General features: G+C 38.5%; 1 protein-coding gene across 3 annotated transcripts in view; it reads right to left on the reverse strand.

Moving 5' to 3' along the window:
• LOC117991625 (protein prickle-like) overlaps nt 1-15,569 on the reverse strand; it is a 363,781-nt gene that overhangs the window by 206,059 nt on the left and 142,153 nt on the right. For 2 of the 3 annotated variants that reach the window (XM_034979220.2, XM_069505428.1), the window contains exon 1: nt 1,584-1,841. The exons of the other annotated variant lie outside the window; for it this stretch is intronic. In XM_034979220.2, the coding sequence (XP_034835111.1) occupies nt 1,584-1,620 (37 nt within the window). In that variant the 5' untranslated portion in view covers nt 1,621-1,841. Of the gene's footprint in view, nt 1-1,583; nt 1,842-15,569 lie in introns of those variants that run through there. 3 annotated transcript variants of the gene reach the window in all.

Below are 15,569 nucleotides of genomic sequence, written 5' to 3' on the forward strand. Positions count from 1 at the left end.
TTCTAAATACTTGAAAAGGTTTGAGTTTATAGGGAATCGTTAGAATCCTTACATCAGCCCGAGTGACACTGGCTATATTTTTTTTGAAAAAAAAAAACAATATGGCGGATGTATGCCACCATTTTCAAATGTAAAAATTTCACCGCTAAACTACATACATAAATTATCATCTATTGCCCTACATTTTAGTTAATAATGTAGTCTATCAAATGTCACTTGTCACAAAACATGTTATTAGTAGCATAATATTGTTACAAGTATAAGTTATAACATGTCCGCTAAGCACTGCCCACTGCCCACGTTTCCCACAGGTGGAAAAAACGATGCGTGTAGGTTGCTATCCCTAATTAGTGGGTAGTGCGTACTAATCGCTCGATATTTTCCCCGGCCGGCGGTGGCGGGGAATTATAAATATATCTCGTTTCTTTATTAACTTTACTGCTTTTTAAATAACTACCTACTTTATCTTTAATTTATTTTTAGAAATTTGAGTTTTTAAAGGCTAAATTACAATCAAAGTAAACTTTGAGTAGGTACACAAAGTCGTCGCAGAAGCTGGTGTAAATGTTTCTGACAATGAGAGACTCTTCCAAAGTGGTAAAATGTGTGTGTCCCCCCCCCCCCCCCCCGTAACGTCTAAAATAAGAGAATAATAAAACTAAAAAAAAATATGATGTAGGTACATTACCATGATCTAGTACCTACGTAGTTTTTGATTTATCGTGCAAAATTTCGATAAAATACGATTGTAGTACGAAACCCTCAGTGCGCGAGTCTGATTCGCACTTGGCCGGTTTTTGAATTTCAATTCGCCGTTATAATTGTTGAGCTGTCTATGTATACTTTACTAGCTGATGCCCGCGACTTGTTCGCGTAGATTTAGGTTGTTAACCCGTGGGAACTCTTTGATTTTCCGGGATAAAAAGTAGCCTATGTCACTCTCCAGGTCTTTAACTATTCTCATGCAAAAAATCACGTCGATCCGTAGCTCCATTGCGACGTAAGTGAAGGACAAACCAACAAACCAATAAATCAACAAACAAACACACTTTCGCATTTATAATAAGGGTACTGATTCTCAACTATCGATACCCATACTTGAACTACATTTTTTTTTTTAAAGATTATTAGCCATTTTAAATGACTAATATTCCCCTTTCCTCTCCAATTAAGCGTCAAGCTTGTGCTAGGAGTAGGTACGACAATAGTGCAACGGGCGGGATTTGAACCGTCGACCTTTCGGTTTTCAGTCCACTCCTATACCGGTTGAGCTATTGAGGCTCTGTTAGTTTAATTTTTTTTTTTTTTAATTTAGTTTAATTAGTAGTGTGCGTCTACTAGAAGGGCTAATTAGAACAAAAATCGTGTTGTAAAAAGCTGTCAAAATATTAGACTAGTATGGTGCCCACTAAGTTGTAAACAAAAACGAATTGTAACTTGTAACCCCAAAAAATTTTGCTCAAAATGACCTGTCTAGTCACTACTGCGTAGTACTACATAGAGGTCATTGATGGCAACAGGTGTCAAAAAGTTGTATGTAGCTAAAAACCGCTCTAAATAGTGACCTTCCAAACGTAACCAACCGAGTTGAGATGCGGTTTCCCACGTGCTTTCCACCATGAAATTCACTGTAATCCTTTATTGTATTGTATTCACTTGGATTCACTTTCTAAACACAAAAACACTGCACTTCTCTTTACGTCATGCTACCTCGCTTATAGCAGCAACACAAAAACATACGATGTTCCCATTCATTCATTCATTCTCAGTAACCATGTTTAAAAAAAAACTTTTTTATATTTTCGCGCGAAACTGAACAAAACGAACACTCGAAGCTAGAGCGCGTGCGCAACTAACGTGAAACATGGGACCGACCAACCGAATAGAGCCTCCGATAAGCGAGACGGCATCATCTCTTACCCGTGTGAGAGACAAGGATGTAAAATATAAACCTTTATAAAACCATCCCTCTGACAGAAGCCATGTAAATTTCGCTCAGTGTATTATTTACGGTTTTTAATTGAAAGGCAATACAAGTTCGGGAGCATTTTTAGGGTTCCGTACCTCAAAAGGAAAAACGGAACTCTTATAATCACTTTGTTGTCTGTCTGTCTGTCTGTCTGTATGTCTGTCTGTCGGTCTGTCAAGAAACCTACAGGGTACTTCCCGTTGACCTAGAATCATGAATAGCAGACATTCGGAGAAAAATCTGCAACCCGTGAATTTGTGGTTAAATTACACAAAAAAAATTAAATTGTGGTCATGAACTAATAATTAGTTTTTTCAATATTTGAAGCAAGATAACTATATCAAGTAGGGGAACATATAAAAGGGCTTCACCTTTGCATTCTAAAACAGATTTTTATTTATTTTTATGCATCATAGTTTTTGAATTATCGTGCAAAATGTCGAAAAAATAGGACTGTAGTACGGAACCCTCGTTGCGCGAGAATGACTCGCACTTGGCCGGTTTATTTGCTTTCAATCAATTTTCATGACTTCGTCTGCGTGGATTTAGGTTTTTAAAAATCCCGTGGGAACTCTTTGATTTTCCGGGATACAAAGTAGCCTATGTGAAGGACATAAACGCCGGGATGCAAACTATATTACCTTTCGTCAAAATCGGCTAAGTGACTTAGGTCTTTTCTACAAGTGTTGATATTAAAATGGCAACACTAAAAACGGGTTCCGCCTATGAAACTATGTCACGTCGCGCGGCGTCGCATCATAAATTACGGCACTCTCGTTTGCGACTTAATTACATCAGGAGAAAGTTGAAGCCAATGGTAACTTGATGCGTTTACCATATCACCTCCATCGAGGGAAATTACGTTTTCCCTGTTATGGACGAATAATTGAATGTTTCAACATTTTAATGGCTATATATATCTAAAATCTTATTAATTACTCGTCAACCGATCGACTTCCAATGCTGGACAAAGGTTTCTTGTAGGGAAGGTTGCCGGTTTATCGGTGTTTTATCACTACCCCTATTATGACGTAGGCATATCCGCTAAGAAAGGATTTTTGAAAATTCAACCCCAAGGGGTTGAAATAGTGGCTTGAAGTTTGTAGCGTCAAAATTTAAATTTAAATTAAAACATCTTTATTGCTCGATTTTATGCTAAATTGCTGAGCTACCACTTAACATTAAAACTTAAAAAAAACTCAAAACTGGAAGGGATCCTTTAAAACTTGAATTAAATTATGATAAAAAACATAGGACAAAAGCGTGGCTCTTCGGCTCCTCGTACAAGATAAGGTATCTAAAGGACTTTATTGGAACCAGCTTTCAGAAGGCAAAGCTTTTAATCAACCGAAACTTTTACTCGAGACTAATTAGCGTAAAACCTGATTATCTTCTAATTAGGGTTCCGTACCCGAAAGATGCAAACGGGATCCTGTTACTTAGCCTCCACTGTCCGTCCGTCCATCTGTTTTTTAGCGGGTTGTATCTCTTGTTGTGACAAAGTCAAATCATTTATTTAAATTAGATACCATTGTACACTTTTTAATATCATTTGTTGAATTTGTAAGATAATGATCTAACAATGGCGATCATTAATTAGGTACGTAAACTTAACTAAAGCTATAAGTCCCGCAAATTGCTGTTGCGCTGGAACCATGTCTCATTAACGTCGAAATGACGTCATTTTGACGTCAGCTGAAATAAAATTATACCATCAGCTCGAAATTTCAATCTAGTGTTGACGTCTCTAAAATGGCGGCCACGCTCATTAGCAATTTGCGGGACTTATTCGAGGGTGAACAGAGAATTGAACAGATTGTCTATTGCCACAACAAATAATAAAAATTTCAAAATGGCTGCTATGAAAATTAAAAAAAATAAAAGGTGTTGTTTATTGTACGACGCGACGGTACGGAACCTTTATGTGCGCGTCCAACTCGCACTTGACCAATTTTTTGAGAATCTTGTCATGCTACTCGTATCTCTAATTTTATGGTTCATCTATGGAAGTCATAAATTAATTCTGCTTTGAGTAACTTTTTAGTTTGCCACGGTTCCATTAGTTTAGTGTCTGGATTGAAAGCTTGGTGTTTTTTAAACTTTAGTATTAAGAGGGCGGCGCAGTTCGGTACTCTATACAAACGAATGAGGGTAATTCTTATTTTTGACTGATTTTATACAGTAGAGGTAAAAAATGTACAATTTATCACTGCTTTAAAAAAAAGAAAAAAATTATGATTACTTAATTTTTGAGCTTAGAGTGCTTAGATGCTCGTATTTTTGTTTCATGAGATAATTTCGTCACTTTTTTTAAATTCATTATAGGCAAACGCTTGACTACAATACCCACACACAAAAATATGAATTAATTTCTAGCTTTTACAATAATATCAAAACGAATCATAAAAGATAGGTAGGTACTGTAATAATAAAAATACTGTAATAACTCCGAAACACGGGATAAATGATTGAAATCAGATCGTCGTGGAGCCAGGCATGAGGCAGACACCTACAGGAATGCAGATGAAGACAGCCCCGCGCCGCCGCCCGCCCGCCCACCCGCCCGTAGCCGCAGGGCTCCGCAGCCGTATCATTTGCTACCAGCAATCAATGTAATGGCTGCCGTGCATCATCGCGGAGCCCTACCACTGGTACCTACCGTTGGAGCTAACTCGACACTTTCCTCACAATATTACAATTACTCGAAACTAAATTACTTAGGTACTTTATTTTGAAAAAAAGGCTAGCTGTTAGAGGTAGCTAAATGCAGGTCAAACTTTAATAAAAAAACTTCCAGTGAGATGGCATGATTTGTATTTTTCAATGGTCAAACAGTACGTAAATTATAGAATAAGTACTTAACTTACTATCAATTTTTTTTAATAAAAACCGAATAACATAAAAGCTAGTAAGTTTTTGCTAGAACATCGTTTACATTTAATTTATAATTAGGAAGAGAAAAAAATCTAATGAACAAAAAATACGGTGAGTTCCCAACGTGTCACACTCGTATCACAGTGTGACTGCTTGGGGATTCCGGTGATTCTGCGTGGATAAAAAAAGACAAAAATAACGTAACAAGTTACAAAATAGGTAGAGAACCCTTACAATGTTGGAATATTTGGCAACCTTGTTACTGTAGGTAGGTACGTAATCTCTTCTAGACAATCAAAGGCTTAAAATAATATATTTTACGACACTGACCAAAGTATCAATGTAGGTATAAAATTTTCTAGCTGGTTTTTCTTGGTATAAAGAACAGTTGAAATCATGTTGAAATGGAACCAGCGGTTCGGTTAACTATCAGTTAGTCACAGCACAGTCAGATAACTATCCAAAAGAACATGAATTTCACAATCTTTGACTTTTGATTATCTTTTATACAAAGAGATTGTCTTTTATACAAAGAGATTATCACTCATACAAAGGTACCACATTAAAACAAGCCCTTCCGTTTCGAATCAAGGAAAGACGTTCAGAAAAGCACACACCCTCGTGTTTTAGCGCCAGGATTAAAACTGATTTACTGAGATCAGACCAAGATAACTTCCTTATAAGAAGATATAAATCAAGACCATATATACGCCAAGATCTGTACAAAAAACTGCAATATTCCGATAAGCATCCGCACAAATCTGCACAAATAAATCAGAAATGGATAAGTTCCAATTGAATTGGATCGTGATTTCATCTCGGAATTGTTGAAAACACGTTCGGAGTGTCTTTTAAATTCATGGTACCACAGATGATGAGCGCACGCGCTTTGACTATCCTACTATAGCCTTGTGCTTCAGGATTTTCAACTTTAACTGGTTTACATAAAGGTCAGTTTACAGCTTTATCTAATGGGATTAATTTAAATTCCTCAGCGTCACAACTACCAATTTGCATTCATTGTAATTGTGACTCTAGTTTAACGTAATAGGGATTGTAATGGGTTGAAATTGTTGTCAATTGGCTGGTTGAAGAGTGGGAAGTGATAAGGTTTTCAGATAGACTTTATATTCGATCCGCATTTGATGTACGGGACGGGAGTCATAGAGAAGCCTCACGAGGTGCTATTTGCATCCGTATGACCTGATGCTAATTGCTAACTCTCTAATTCTAGGAGATGTCCAAGTACCTAGGTATACCTAAACTGTTACTAAACGCGCCCTGCGGGGTGATTCTCTAATTCAGTGTCTAACATTGAATGATAGCCACCGAGCTCATTTGACATTGGTTGGTTCTACATTGCTGCTTTACTGAGTGATATAAAAATATTTTTTCGTAGAAAACCTTCAATGGATTCAATATAAATGACGCCATGATGAATTCCGACTCTGACCTCACATGGATTGAAGTTGTACCTAATGTATTTCACTATGAAAACTCCGTTGTTTACCAATCCGTGTCACGTCATGACAGCTCATTAACCTTAAAAGATGGCGGGTAGCGTTTTCGCGGCGAAATTTTGAAAATGCATTTTTGTTACAATTATATTTTTTTTTTAATATTACAATAAAACTTAAAGCTAGCCTTATCTAATTACTATATAAATCATGATCGCGTGGAATAGTGCCAAGAATACTGGCTGCATTTCCGCGCTGGACAGCCAGGCTGATCCGTTGCGCAAAAAATGAGCCAGCCCTTCTGTCACCAGATGAGGCTATTATCGCGGTGAAATGTCTCGTAAAAAATTTTTAGCACTAAGACTCCATGGCCCCAGGGTCTCCACGGCAAACGGCACAAAAATGTAACTCTCTATAAGAGAGGCATACTTGCGCCGCTTGCCGTTTTCAACTGTTTCTGCTGGAAAAAAAAAATGAGAATTATTTGGTAGCTTATTATCACTTTAGAGTTTAGGATCAAATTAAGGCACTTTTCAAAAAAGGATAAAATACACAAGAGCGTTTTGTAAACTACCGTTTTTGTAAAATGCCGTTTCCTCAGATCATTTATCTAACAGGGAATCAAAGCTCTTTCCCGAGGCGAAAATTGACGCTTCTAAAATGAGTAGGTAGGTACTTCCCAGCTACTTCCCTACAAAAGCCTTCATTTTATACAAAACCGACAGTAAAACTGGGAGTGCCCTTTTTACGATGTCGAACCGTAATCTCATGGTGGTAAAGTGGCCCGCAGACTTCACTGGCCACCGCCGGCCATGGTGGCCTATAAATCATCGTGGCCCCGCTATACCACCTCTCGACAATGTTGACTTCAGGTGGGATTTTCTAGATTACAAAATTGATGGAGATGAAACCATAATAAATAATTTAAAAAACTAATTGTACACTATGCCCTGCACTATGACAGTCTCAAATATTATATTCTTCAAGTTAATGACGTACAGCGCCATCTATGATGTACTTTAGTAAACATATAATTTGGTAGTGAACATTTCTTTATCAAAGTTTTTGTGATGACGTAATGATTGGACAAATACACAGTTTTCGGACTTTTTCCTTTACTCATACTACCTGCCCATGATTCTAGGTCAGCGGGAAGTAGCCTATAGGATTTGATTCCCATGACGGATCTTGACAGACAAGTGATCATGGGTTCTTTTTTTTTTCTTTTGAGGTATGGAACCCTAAAAAAAGCTTCACAAAAGGTTTGTATCAAACGAAAGCTCCCCTAACCGTAGCCGCAGCAAGTTTCATCACCTGTTCTTCAAAACATAAACATACAAAATTACCCGTTTTTTCTGACCTCGGGTCAAAAAGCAATTAAATTCAAAATATGCCGGCTTAACTCATTTCTAAATAGGCAATAAACACCCGTAACACTTTGTAATACGATACACCTTTATTGAGTTTTTCGAAGTAGTTTTACTACGCGATTTCGTAAAAACTCAAAATCTGATACCAATTTTTTTTACCGGCATCATAGCGAGAATTTCTTAACGGGAAAATCCCTATAGTTGTCCCGAACGAGATCGAACCCAGGACCTCATATTTTTTGCAGTAGAACATGCTAGCTTTTTATAACTAGCGTCCCGCCCCGGCTTCGCACGGGTGCAATGTATATTGTAAATACTTATGTGGTGGGTCAGTTATACACTGGTTATTTTAATTTATTTCAAAAGGATAGACAGCATTTTCGATGAAAGCTCCCAGTCGGTTTGATTTCTTCCGACATCTTGAACAATTATCATCATACTTTAACAAATTAACACAAAACAATATTAAACTATACGTATAAACCTTTTGAATCACTCAATATAATATATTGATGAAGCCCGCATTGGTTACGAAGTTTAAAAGATCTAAGCGTACAGATCGATCTAAGCGAAGCTGTGATAGCCTAGTGGTTAGGACATCCGCCTTCTAATCGGAGGTCGGGGGTTTAATCCCAGGCACGCACCTCTAACTTTTCAGAGTTATGTGCGTTTTAATTAATTAAATATCACTTGCTTTAACGGTGAAGGAAAACATCGTGAGGAAACCTGCATGCCTGAGAGTTCTCCATAATGTTCTCAAAGGTGTGTGAAGTCTACCAATCCGCACATGGCTAGCGTGAGACTATGACCAAAACCCTTCTCACTCTGAGAGGAGACCCGTGCTTTGTAGTGAGCTGGTGATAGGTTCATCATGATGAGGATGATGAAGCGTATAGACGGCAGGAAGCGACTTTGTTCCACAGATTTAGACTTAGATTTATAATACGTAGAGATTCCACAAACTACTTTGCCACGTTTCCCAGATAAGCCTTTGACGCATGCGCTGTGTATTTACTACGCATTGCCGGGAATTACGGCGCAATAAATAATGTACACCATAGAGATACACTCATTTTATTGCTTCGTATTAATCTCGAGATATTACGTAACATTACAACTAAATCACTACTAATATTATATCAATGCCAAAGCACAGAATATATAAGCGAAAGTGTGTTTGTTTGTTATCCAATTACGCCTAAACAGAGAACCAGATCGACACGGTTTTTTTATGGATATATTTATCTATCTGGAGAGTGACATAGGCTTCTTTTTATCCCGGGAAATCAAAGAGTTTCTACGTTATTTTTATCACGGGAAATCAAAGAGTTTCTACGTTATTTTTATCACGGGAAATCAAAGAGTTTCTACGTTATTTTTATCACGGGAAATCAAAGAGTTTCGACGTTATTTTTATCACGGGAAATCAAAGAGTTTCTACGTTATTTTTATCACGGGAAATCAAAGAGTTTCGACGTTATTTTTATCACGGGAAATCAAAGAGTTTCGACGTTATTTTTATCACGGGAAATCAAAGAGTTTCGACGTTATTTTTATCACGGGAAATCAAAGAGTTTCGACGTTATTTTTATCATGGGAAATCAAAGAGTTTCGACGTTATTTTTATCACGGGAAATCAAAGAGTTTCGACGGGAGTTTTATCACGGGAAATCAAATAGTTTCGACGGGATTTTTATTCCGGGTAATCAAAGAGTTTCGACGGGATTTTTATTCCGGGTAATTAAAGAGTTTCGACGGGATTTTTATTCCGGGTAATTAAAGAGTTTCGACGGGATTTTTATCACGGGCAAATCAAAGAGTCTCGACGAGATTTTTTTCCGGTAAATCAAAGAGTTACGACGGGATTTTTAAAACCCTAAATTCACGCGACGAAATCGTCGCATCATGTTGTAGAGTTGTTGTGCTTCTGATATACCTAGTAATGTGAGACTTGTGTGACCGGTCAGATATTATCATTATCACTTTATCACCATCATCATCATGATCAACTCATCGCCGCCCAGCCCTACTGAACACGAAATGAAACTCAGAATGAGAAGAGTTTGGGCCATAGTCGATCACGCTAGCCAAGTGCGGATTGGCAGACTTCGCGTACCTTTAAGATCACTATGTAGGACTCTCAGGCATCGGGTTTTCTCGTAATGTCTTCTTTCACCGTTAAAGCAAGTAATATTTAATTCCTTAAAATGCACAAAGTTACAGAACCGTAGCCCGAGATCAAACTCTTCCCACGAGTCTTAACCACAAGGATATCACCGCTCATTTACATTTATACTTTTAAATATACTACGGATCCCTAAAACTGTAATATTTTCATTATCATCAGTAGCATCAAACCGCCAATTTCATGTAATTTGAAAATTTAATCGTGATTCAAACACTGGGCAATATTGGAAGTGATTGCTAATCAATTTCTAACAAAAGAATTGAATTGATCGAAAAAGAACGACTCTCGAAAACTGCTATTGTGTTTTATTATAACGAAATAGATTCGCTCTTTACTCATAATTGTATAGTTATTTGTCCAAGTTATTCTTTGCTTAGTTTTTGTGGTTTAGGTTCCGTAGTTAAAGGCATCTTTGCATAAAAATTATCCCTTTACCATCGATATAAATGACAAAATTTTTCACGGTTTTGGAACCAAATAAATCAGCGCCACCTCTTAGATACTATAATGAACGACCCGTTTGAAATCCAGACGTCACTGAGGTTGCATTGGTGCTAAATAAACATTTTAGGACCAATGAATCGGTGCCATTTTGCTTGTTCAATGGCCCTGTCCTTACGAAGTAATGTATAAGTCAATGTCCCTTTACGTAATTTTTCTTAGCCTAGAAAAGCTGCAGATTGATAACAATTTTACTAATATTGTAGGTAGGTATACATACCTATGTAAGGAATCTTTTCAAACAAATTGCTTCGACATAATATGAAGTGATCTTGGAAATATTACCTGAAACAAAAATAAAATAAAATTAATGTTTGAACATAATAATACATTAGATAAATAGGTCAAAACAAAACACATCAAAGTATATAGTCCGTACAAAATTACTTCTCACGCGCCATTTTAACTCTATGTGTCAACTGTCATGTCAAAAGTACGGTTCTAAAATCGTAGTTTTGACAGTACAATCAGTACCCTTATTATAAATGCGAAAGTGTGTTTGTTTGTTGGTTTGTTGGTTTATTGGTTTGTTGGTTTATCCTTCAATCACGTCGCAACGGAGCAACGGATTGACGTGATTTTTTGCATGTGTATAGTCAAAGACCTGGAGAGTGACATAGGCTACTTTAAATCTCGGAAAATAAAAGAGTTCCCACGGGATTTTTAGGAAACCCAATTCCACGCGGACGAAGTCGCGGGCATCAGCTAGTTGACACATAAAGTCATTTTGTATGCATAATACTTACAGTTTGAGAACGCAATCGCCATATTATTGTGCTCTAAGTATGTGTCAACTGTCATTTCAAAAGTACGATTTTTGTCCTCGTTCTTAAAATGTAACATTTCATTACATTTCTATGTTTCACATTAATTTTGCAGTTGACAATTTAAATAAAATAAAGGCATCAATGTCATTGTTAAAGCGTATCGTATTAAGTTAATTAGGTGTGGGTTCGATTCCCGACGATGCTATCTGGCCGCGCCTGCGTGTCGCTTGCTGCATGCGATGCGCCTTATATCCTGTGGTTTTGTTACTTTTTTGTTGTTGTTTATAGCATTGTAATTAAGGCTGGCTTGTGAAGTAAGTAGGTAAAAATACCTTTACCATAATTTATGAGTCAATTAATAATAATACTAGCTTGTTTCCGCGATTTCTTCCGAGTTGATTTAGTTTTTTAAAGATCCTATTAAAAATTCTCACAATTTTCCCACCCCACTACTAGGGTATCCATAGGAGGGTTTTACCACCGAACCGCAAGACGTCGGGCGAGTTTCCATCATCATGTCGTCGACATCCCATCTACACGCACGAAACGTTTTGCGTCATCATTCCTCATACTCATGGCTAAGATTTGGAATACTCTTCCACGATATGTGTTTCCTACCAATTACAACCCGGGTATCTTTAAAACAAGAGTGAATAGGCATCTTCTAGGTAAACGCGTCCCATCTTAGGCCACATCATCACTGTCCATCAGGTGTGATTGTGATCAAGCGTTTGCCTATCCTAATCAATAAAAAAATAGGTCTACTCGATAGGTCGAGATGGCAATCGGGGTAAGAAGCGGGGGCACGCTCTGCACACCTTCACGCCAATCGCGCTATCCCGCACTTTTCTCGGCGAAAATATAAATTCTCTTTAGTCCCTATCCCGTGAGAAAAAAAAAATCGGCCTTACTCCTTGTCTACATTATAAAGGCAACGTCTGTGAAAAATTTCAGATTTCAGGTGCGTGCCCGAGGTCGAACCCCGGACCTCTCGAGTAGGAGGCCGACGTATTAACCACTAGACTATCATCGCTTCATCTAATCTAACTAATGATAGTCAAAATGTATTCGAAACGAGTCACAGCTAATCGACATACAATGGCGAACAATAACTTGACGAATTTTGTTGTTCTCATTATGTGAACACGTTACGTTACGTGTCAGAATATGTTTTTGTTCATCGAACGGACTTATTCTGATGACATTTCTTATAGTTAACTCCTCATAGCTTTAGTTTTAAGATAACGTAAATAAATTATTACCACTAAGTAAGATTTTGTTACTCTACAATCTACATAATATACCTAAACTTACACCCAGGGCATTGCTTTATCATCTTTAGGGGACTAAACTAGCTTTATAAAGGAAAACTAACTAAATTGGCAAAAGGTAGAGTCAACAAATTTTTGTGCTCTTGGTTTTTAGTTTTTCTTTCTTGGATGTAAAAAAAAACAATTATTCTTTCCGAACTGGTGCTAAAGTTTTGGCCTAGAATAAGTGGTTGTGCAAATTGTCTTACAAGAAATAAAATTATTTGACAGGAGTAAAAGTTTTATTAAAAACATATTATGTTAATTTGAACAACTAACAAAGAAGATGTTACACATTACTCTAGGTAAATCTGCACTTTCCTTAAAATTAATTTAAGCAAGACGGATGTAATTAAATTTTCTCAAAAATAATTACAACCAGAAATCCACGCATTCGATACGAAACCAGTTTTCGTTATAAATTAATATCAAGAATAAGTGCATGCAGAGTTGATAGTAAAGTGTCAAACGGTACCATCTATCACAGATTATCCTCGCCCGTCGCAGCGCTGAGCCCGACGTCGAGTGATTTACGTCCAGAGTTGCTTATTAGTTGTTAGATAATAACCCCTCTTGCTAATTCATTTTGACTGTTACCTAGTTGATTTATACCTCGTTGAGATCGCAATCGGAGAGGGAACGCGCCCCGCACACCCGCACAGTCCCAGCGCTTACCCAGTGCGGGGGAGCGCGGGTGACGTGCGGGTGTGCAGGGCGGCCCCCCGCACCATACCCCGATTGCCATCTCAACCTGTCATTGACTATACCTATCACTGACGGCTCTCTATGCAGATCATGCATGGAGACAGGAGAGTGACGAGCTACCGGAACGCGTATCTACTGCTCAAATACAGCGATGTTATCCAACGAGAAGCCTACATTGGCTCCCCAACAATACTCCAAGAAGTACTCCGACCTGGTGGCATACTTGGATTTTGGAGAAAAAGAAAATTTAAAAAATTAAAAAGTACGGAACCCTTCATTTGCGAAATCGATTCGCACTTGACCAGTTCTTTTATCAATCTTATACATGGATAGGTTTTGTAGAGCGTTGTCTCTGTGACTCATACCTATATGACGTTTTGTCGGTCTCAATGACAGGACAACGCTCTACACACACTACTACTACAAATCTGCTATCTCCTTCTAAATGTCGATGTACATTACTTTCTGCCGCGTACTGTTTATTTCTTGTATAAGTAGTTACCAAAATTCCAAGATGGAAGCCGTTCTACCTGCAGGCGGCACGCACGCCGGGGGCGGCCGCGGCGGCCAGACCAGCAATTACGACCCAACCATCATCAACCCATCGCCGGCTCACTACTGAGCACGGGTCTCAGAATCTGAAGGGCTTGGCCATAGTACCACTACCACGCTAGCCAAGTGCGGTTTGGCAGTTTCCACACACGTTTGAGAACATTATGGAAAACTCTCAGACATGTAGGTTTCCTGACGATGTTTTCCTTCACCGTTATAGCAAGTGATATTTAATTACTTAAAACGCACATAGCTCCGAAAAGAGGTGCGTGCCCGGGATCGAACCCCGGTTCTAGAAGGCTGACGTCTTAACCACTAACCTATCACCGACTTTCGTCTTAAAACTCAAAAAACGGAGTCGGACTCGTGCACGAAGGGTGCCGTACCATCACTACCCATATAATAAATGCGAAAGTGTGTTCGTTTGATGGTTTGCTGGTTTGTCCTTCAATCACGTCGCAACAAAGCAACTGATTGACATCATTTTTTGCATATACATATATAAAATAAATAAATAAATAAAAGTTTATTCAGCTCACAAAACAAGAAAAAACGAAAAAAAAGAAAACCAAATGTATATGTATAGTTCAAGACTCAGAGTGACATATTATTATGATACTTTTTATCCCGGAAAATCAAAGAGTTCCCACGGGATTTTTAAAAACCTAAATCCACGCGAACAAGTCGCGGGCATCAGATAGTTATCTATAAAACGACAAAAAAATCACGTCTGTTGTATGGGAGTGGTCACGGTTCATGAGATACAGCCCGGTGACAGACGGACAGACAGACAGTACGGAACCCACCCTAAAAACAGCTAATTTCCTACATAAGCAGTTACCAAAAATTCCAAGATGGAAGCAGGTTCTGCCTGTAGCCGGCGCCCGGCAGTGCGGCACGCACACTGCGAGCCGCGAGCGGCGCAGACCAGCAATTACGGCCCATTACTCTATGGGAAAATGGGACGTGCGTTTTGGATAGGCCAATTATTTTTGGGAGCGACTTTGTTCATGTAAGTTAGATTATCTTTGTTGTCTATTGTTTTTATGCTCAAAATAAACCTGAACTATTCTGCTTTATACTAAACTTATACCCCTTACACAGAACGGTTTCTACAAGGAATCCTACTGGAACTCTAAATCGCTTGGAAACCTTTTGACGACCTCTCTGGCGCAGTGGTAAGCTCTGTGGTCTTATAAGTGGGAGGTCCCGGGGTCAATTCCTGGCAGGGGTTTGGAATTTTATAATATGAGCCTCAATAGCTCAACCGGTATAGGAGTGGACTGAAAACCGGAAGGTCGACGGTTCAAATCCCGCCCGTTGCACTATTGTCGTACCTACTCCTAGCACAAGCCTGACGCTTAATTGGAGAGGAAAGAGAAATATTAGTCATTTAATATGGCTAAATATTCTTTATTAAAAATTTAAAAAAATATTCGGCTTTGGCCGGCTAGTTATCACCCTACCAGCAAAGCCGTGCCGCCAAGCGATATAGCGTTCCGGTACGATGCCGTGTAGAAACCAAAGGGGTATGAGTTTAATAAAAACTGCCATACCCCTTCCTTAGCCCGCTTCTATCTAACTGCATCATCACTTACCACCAGGTGAGATTGCAGTCAAGGGCTAACTTGTATCTGAATAATAAAAAAACTAACCACGTCGCAGGGGAGAGTGAACTAGAGTGAGGGAACTCTCGGTTTGATCCTTAATTGACGATATGTCAAATATTAGGCTATGGTTAAAACGGACCGAATTGAGAACCACCTCCTTTTTGGAAGTCGGTTAAAAGTAGAAAACGCACAAGCCTTTATATTATCTTTCACGATGGGAGGCACCCGACGAAATGTTAGAGGCACACTATACATATAATGGATAG

The sequence above is a fragment of the Maniola hyperantus genome, chromosome 20 (genome assembly GCF_902806685.2).
Source record: "Maniola hyperantus chromosome 20, iAphHyp1.2, whole genome shotgun sequence".
Classification (NCBI taxonomy): domain Eukaryota; kingdom Metazoa; phylum Arthropoda; class Insecta; order Lepidoptera; family Nymphalidae; genus Maniola; species Maniola hyperantus.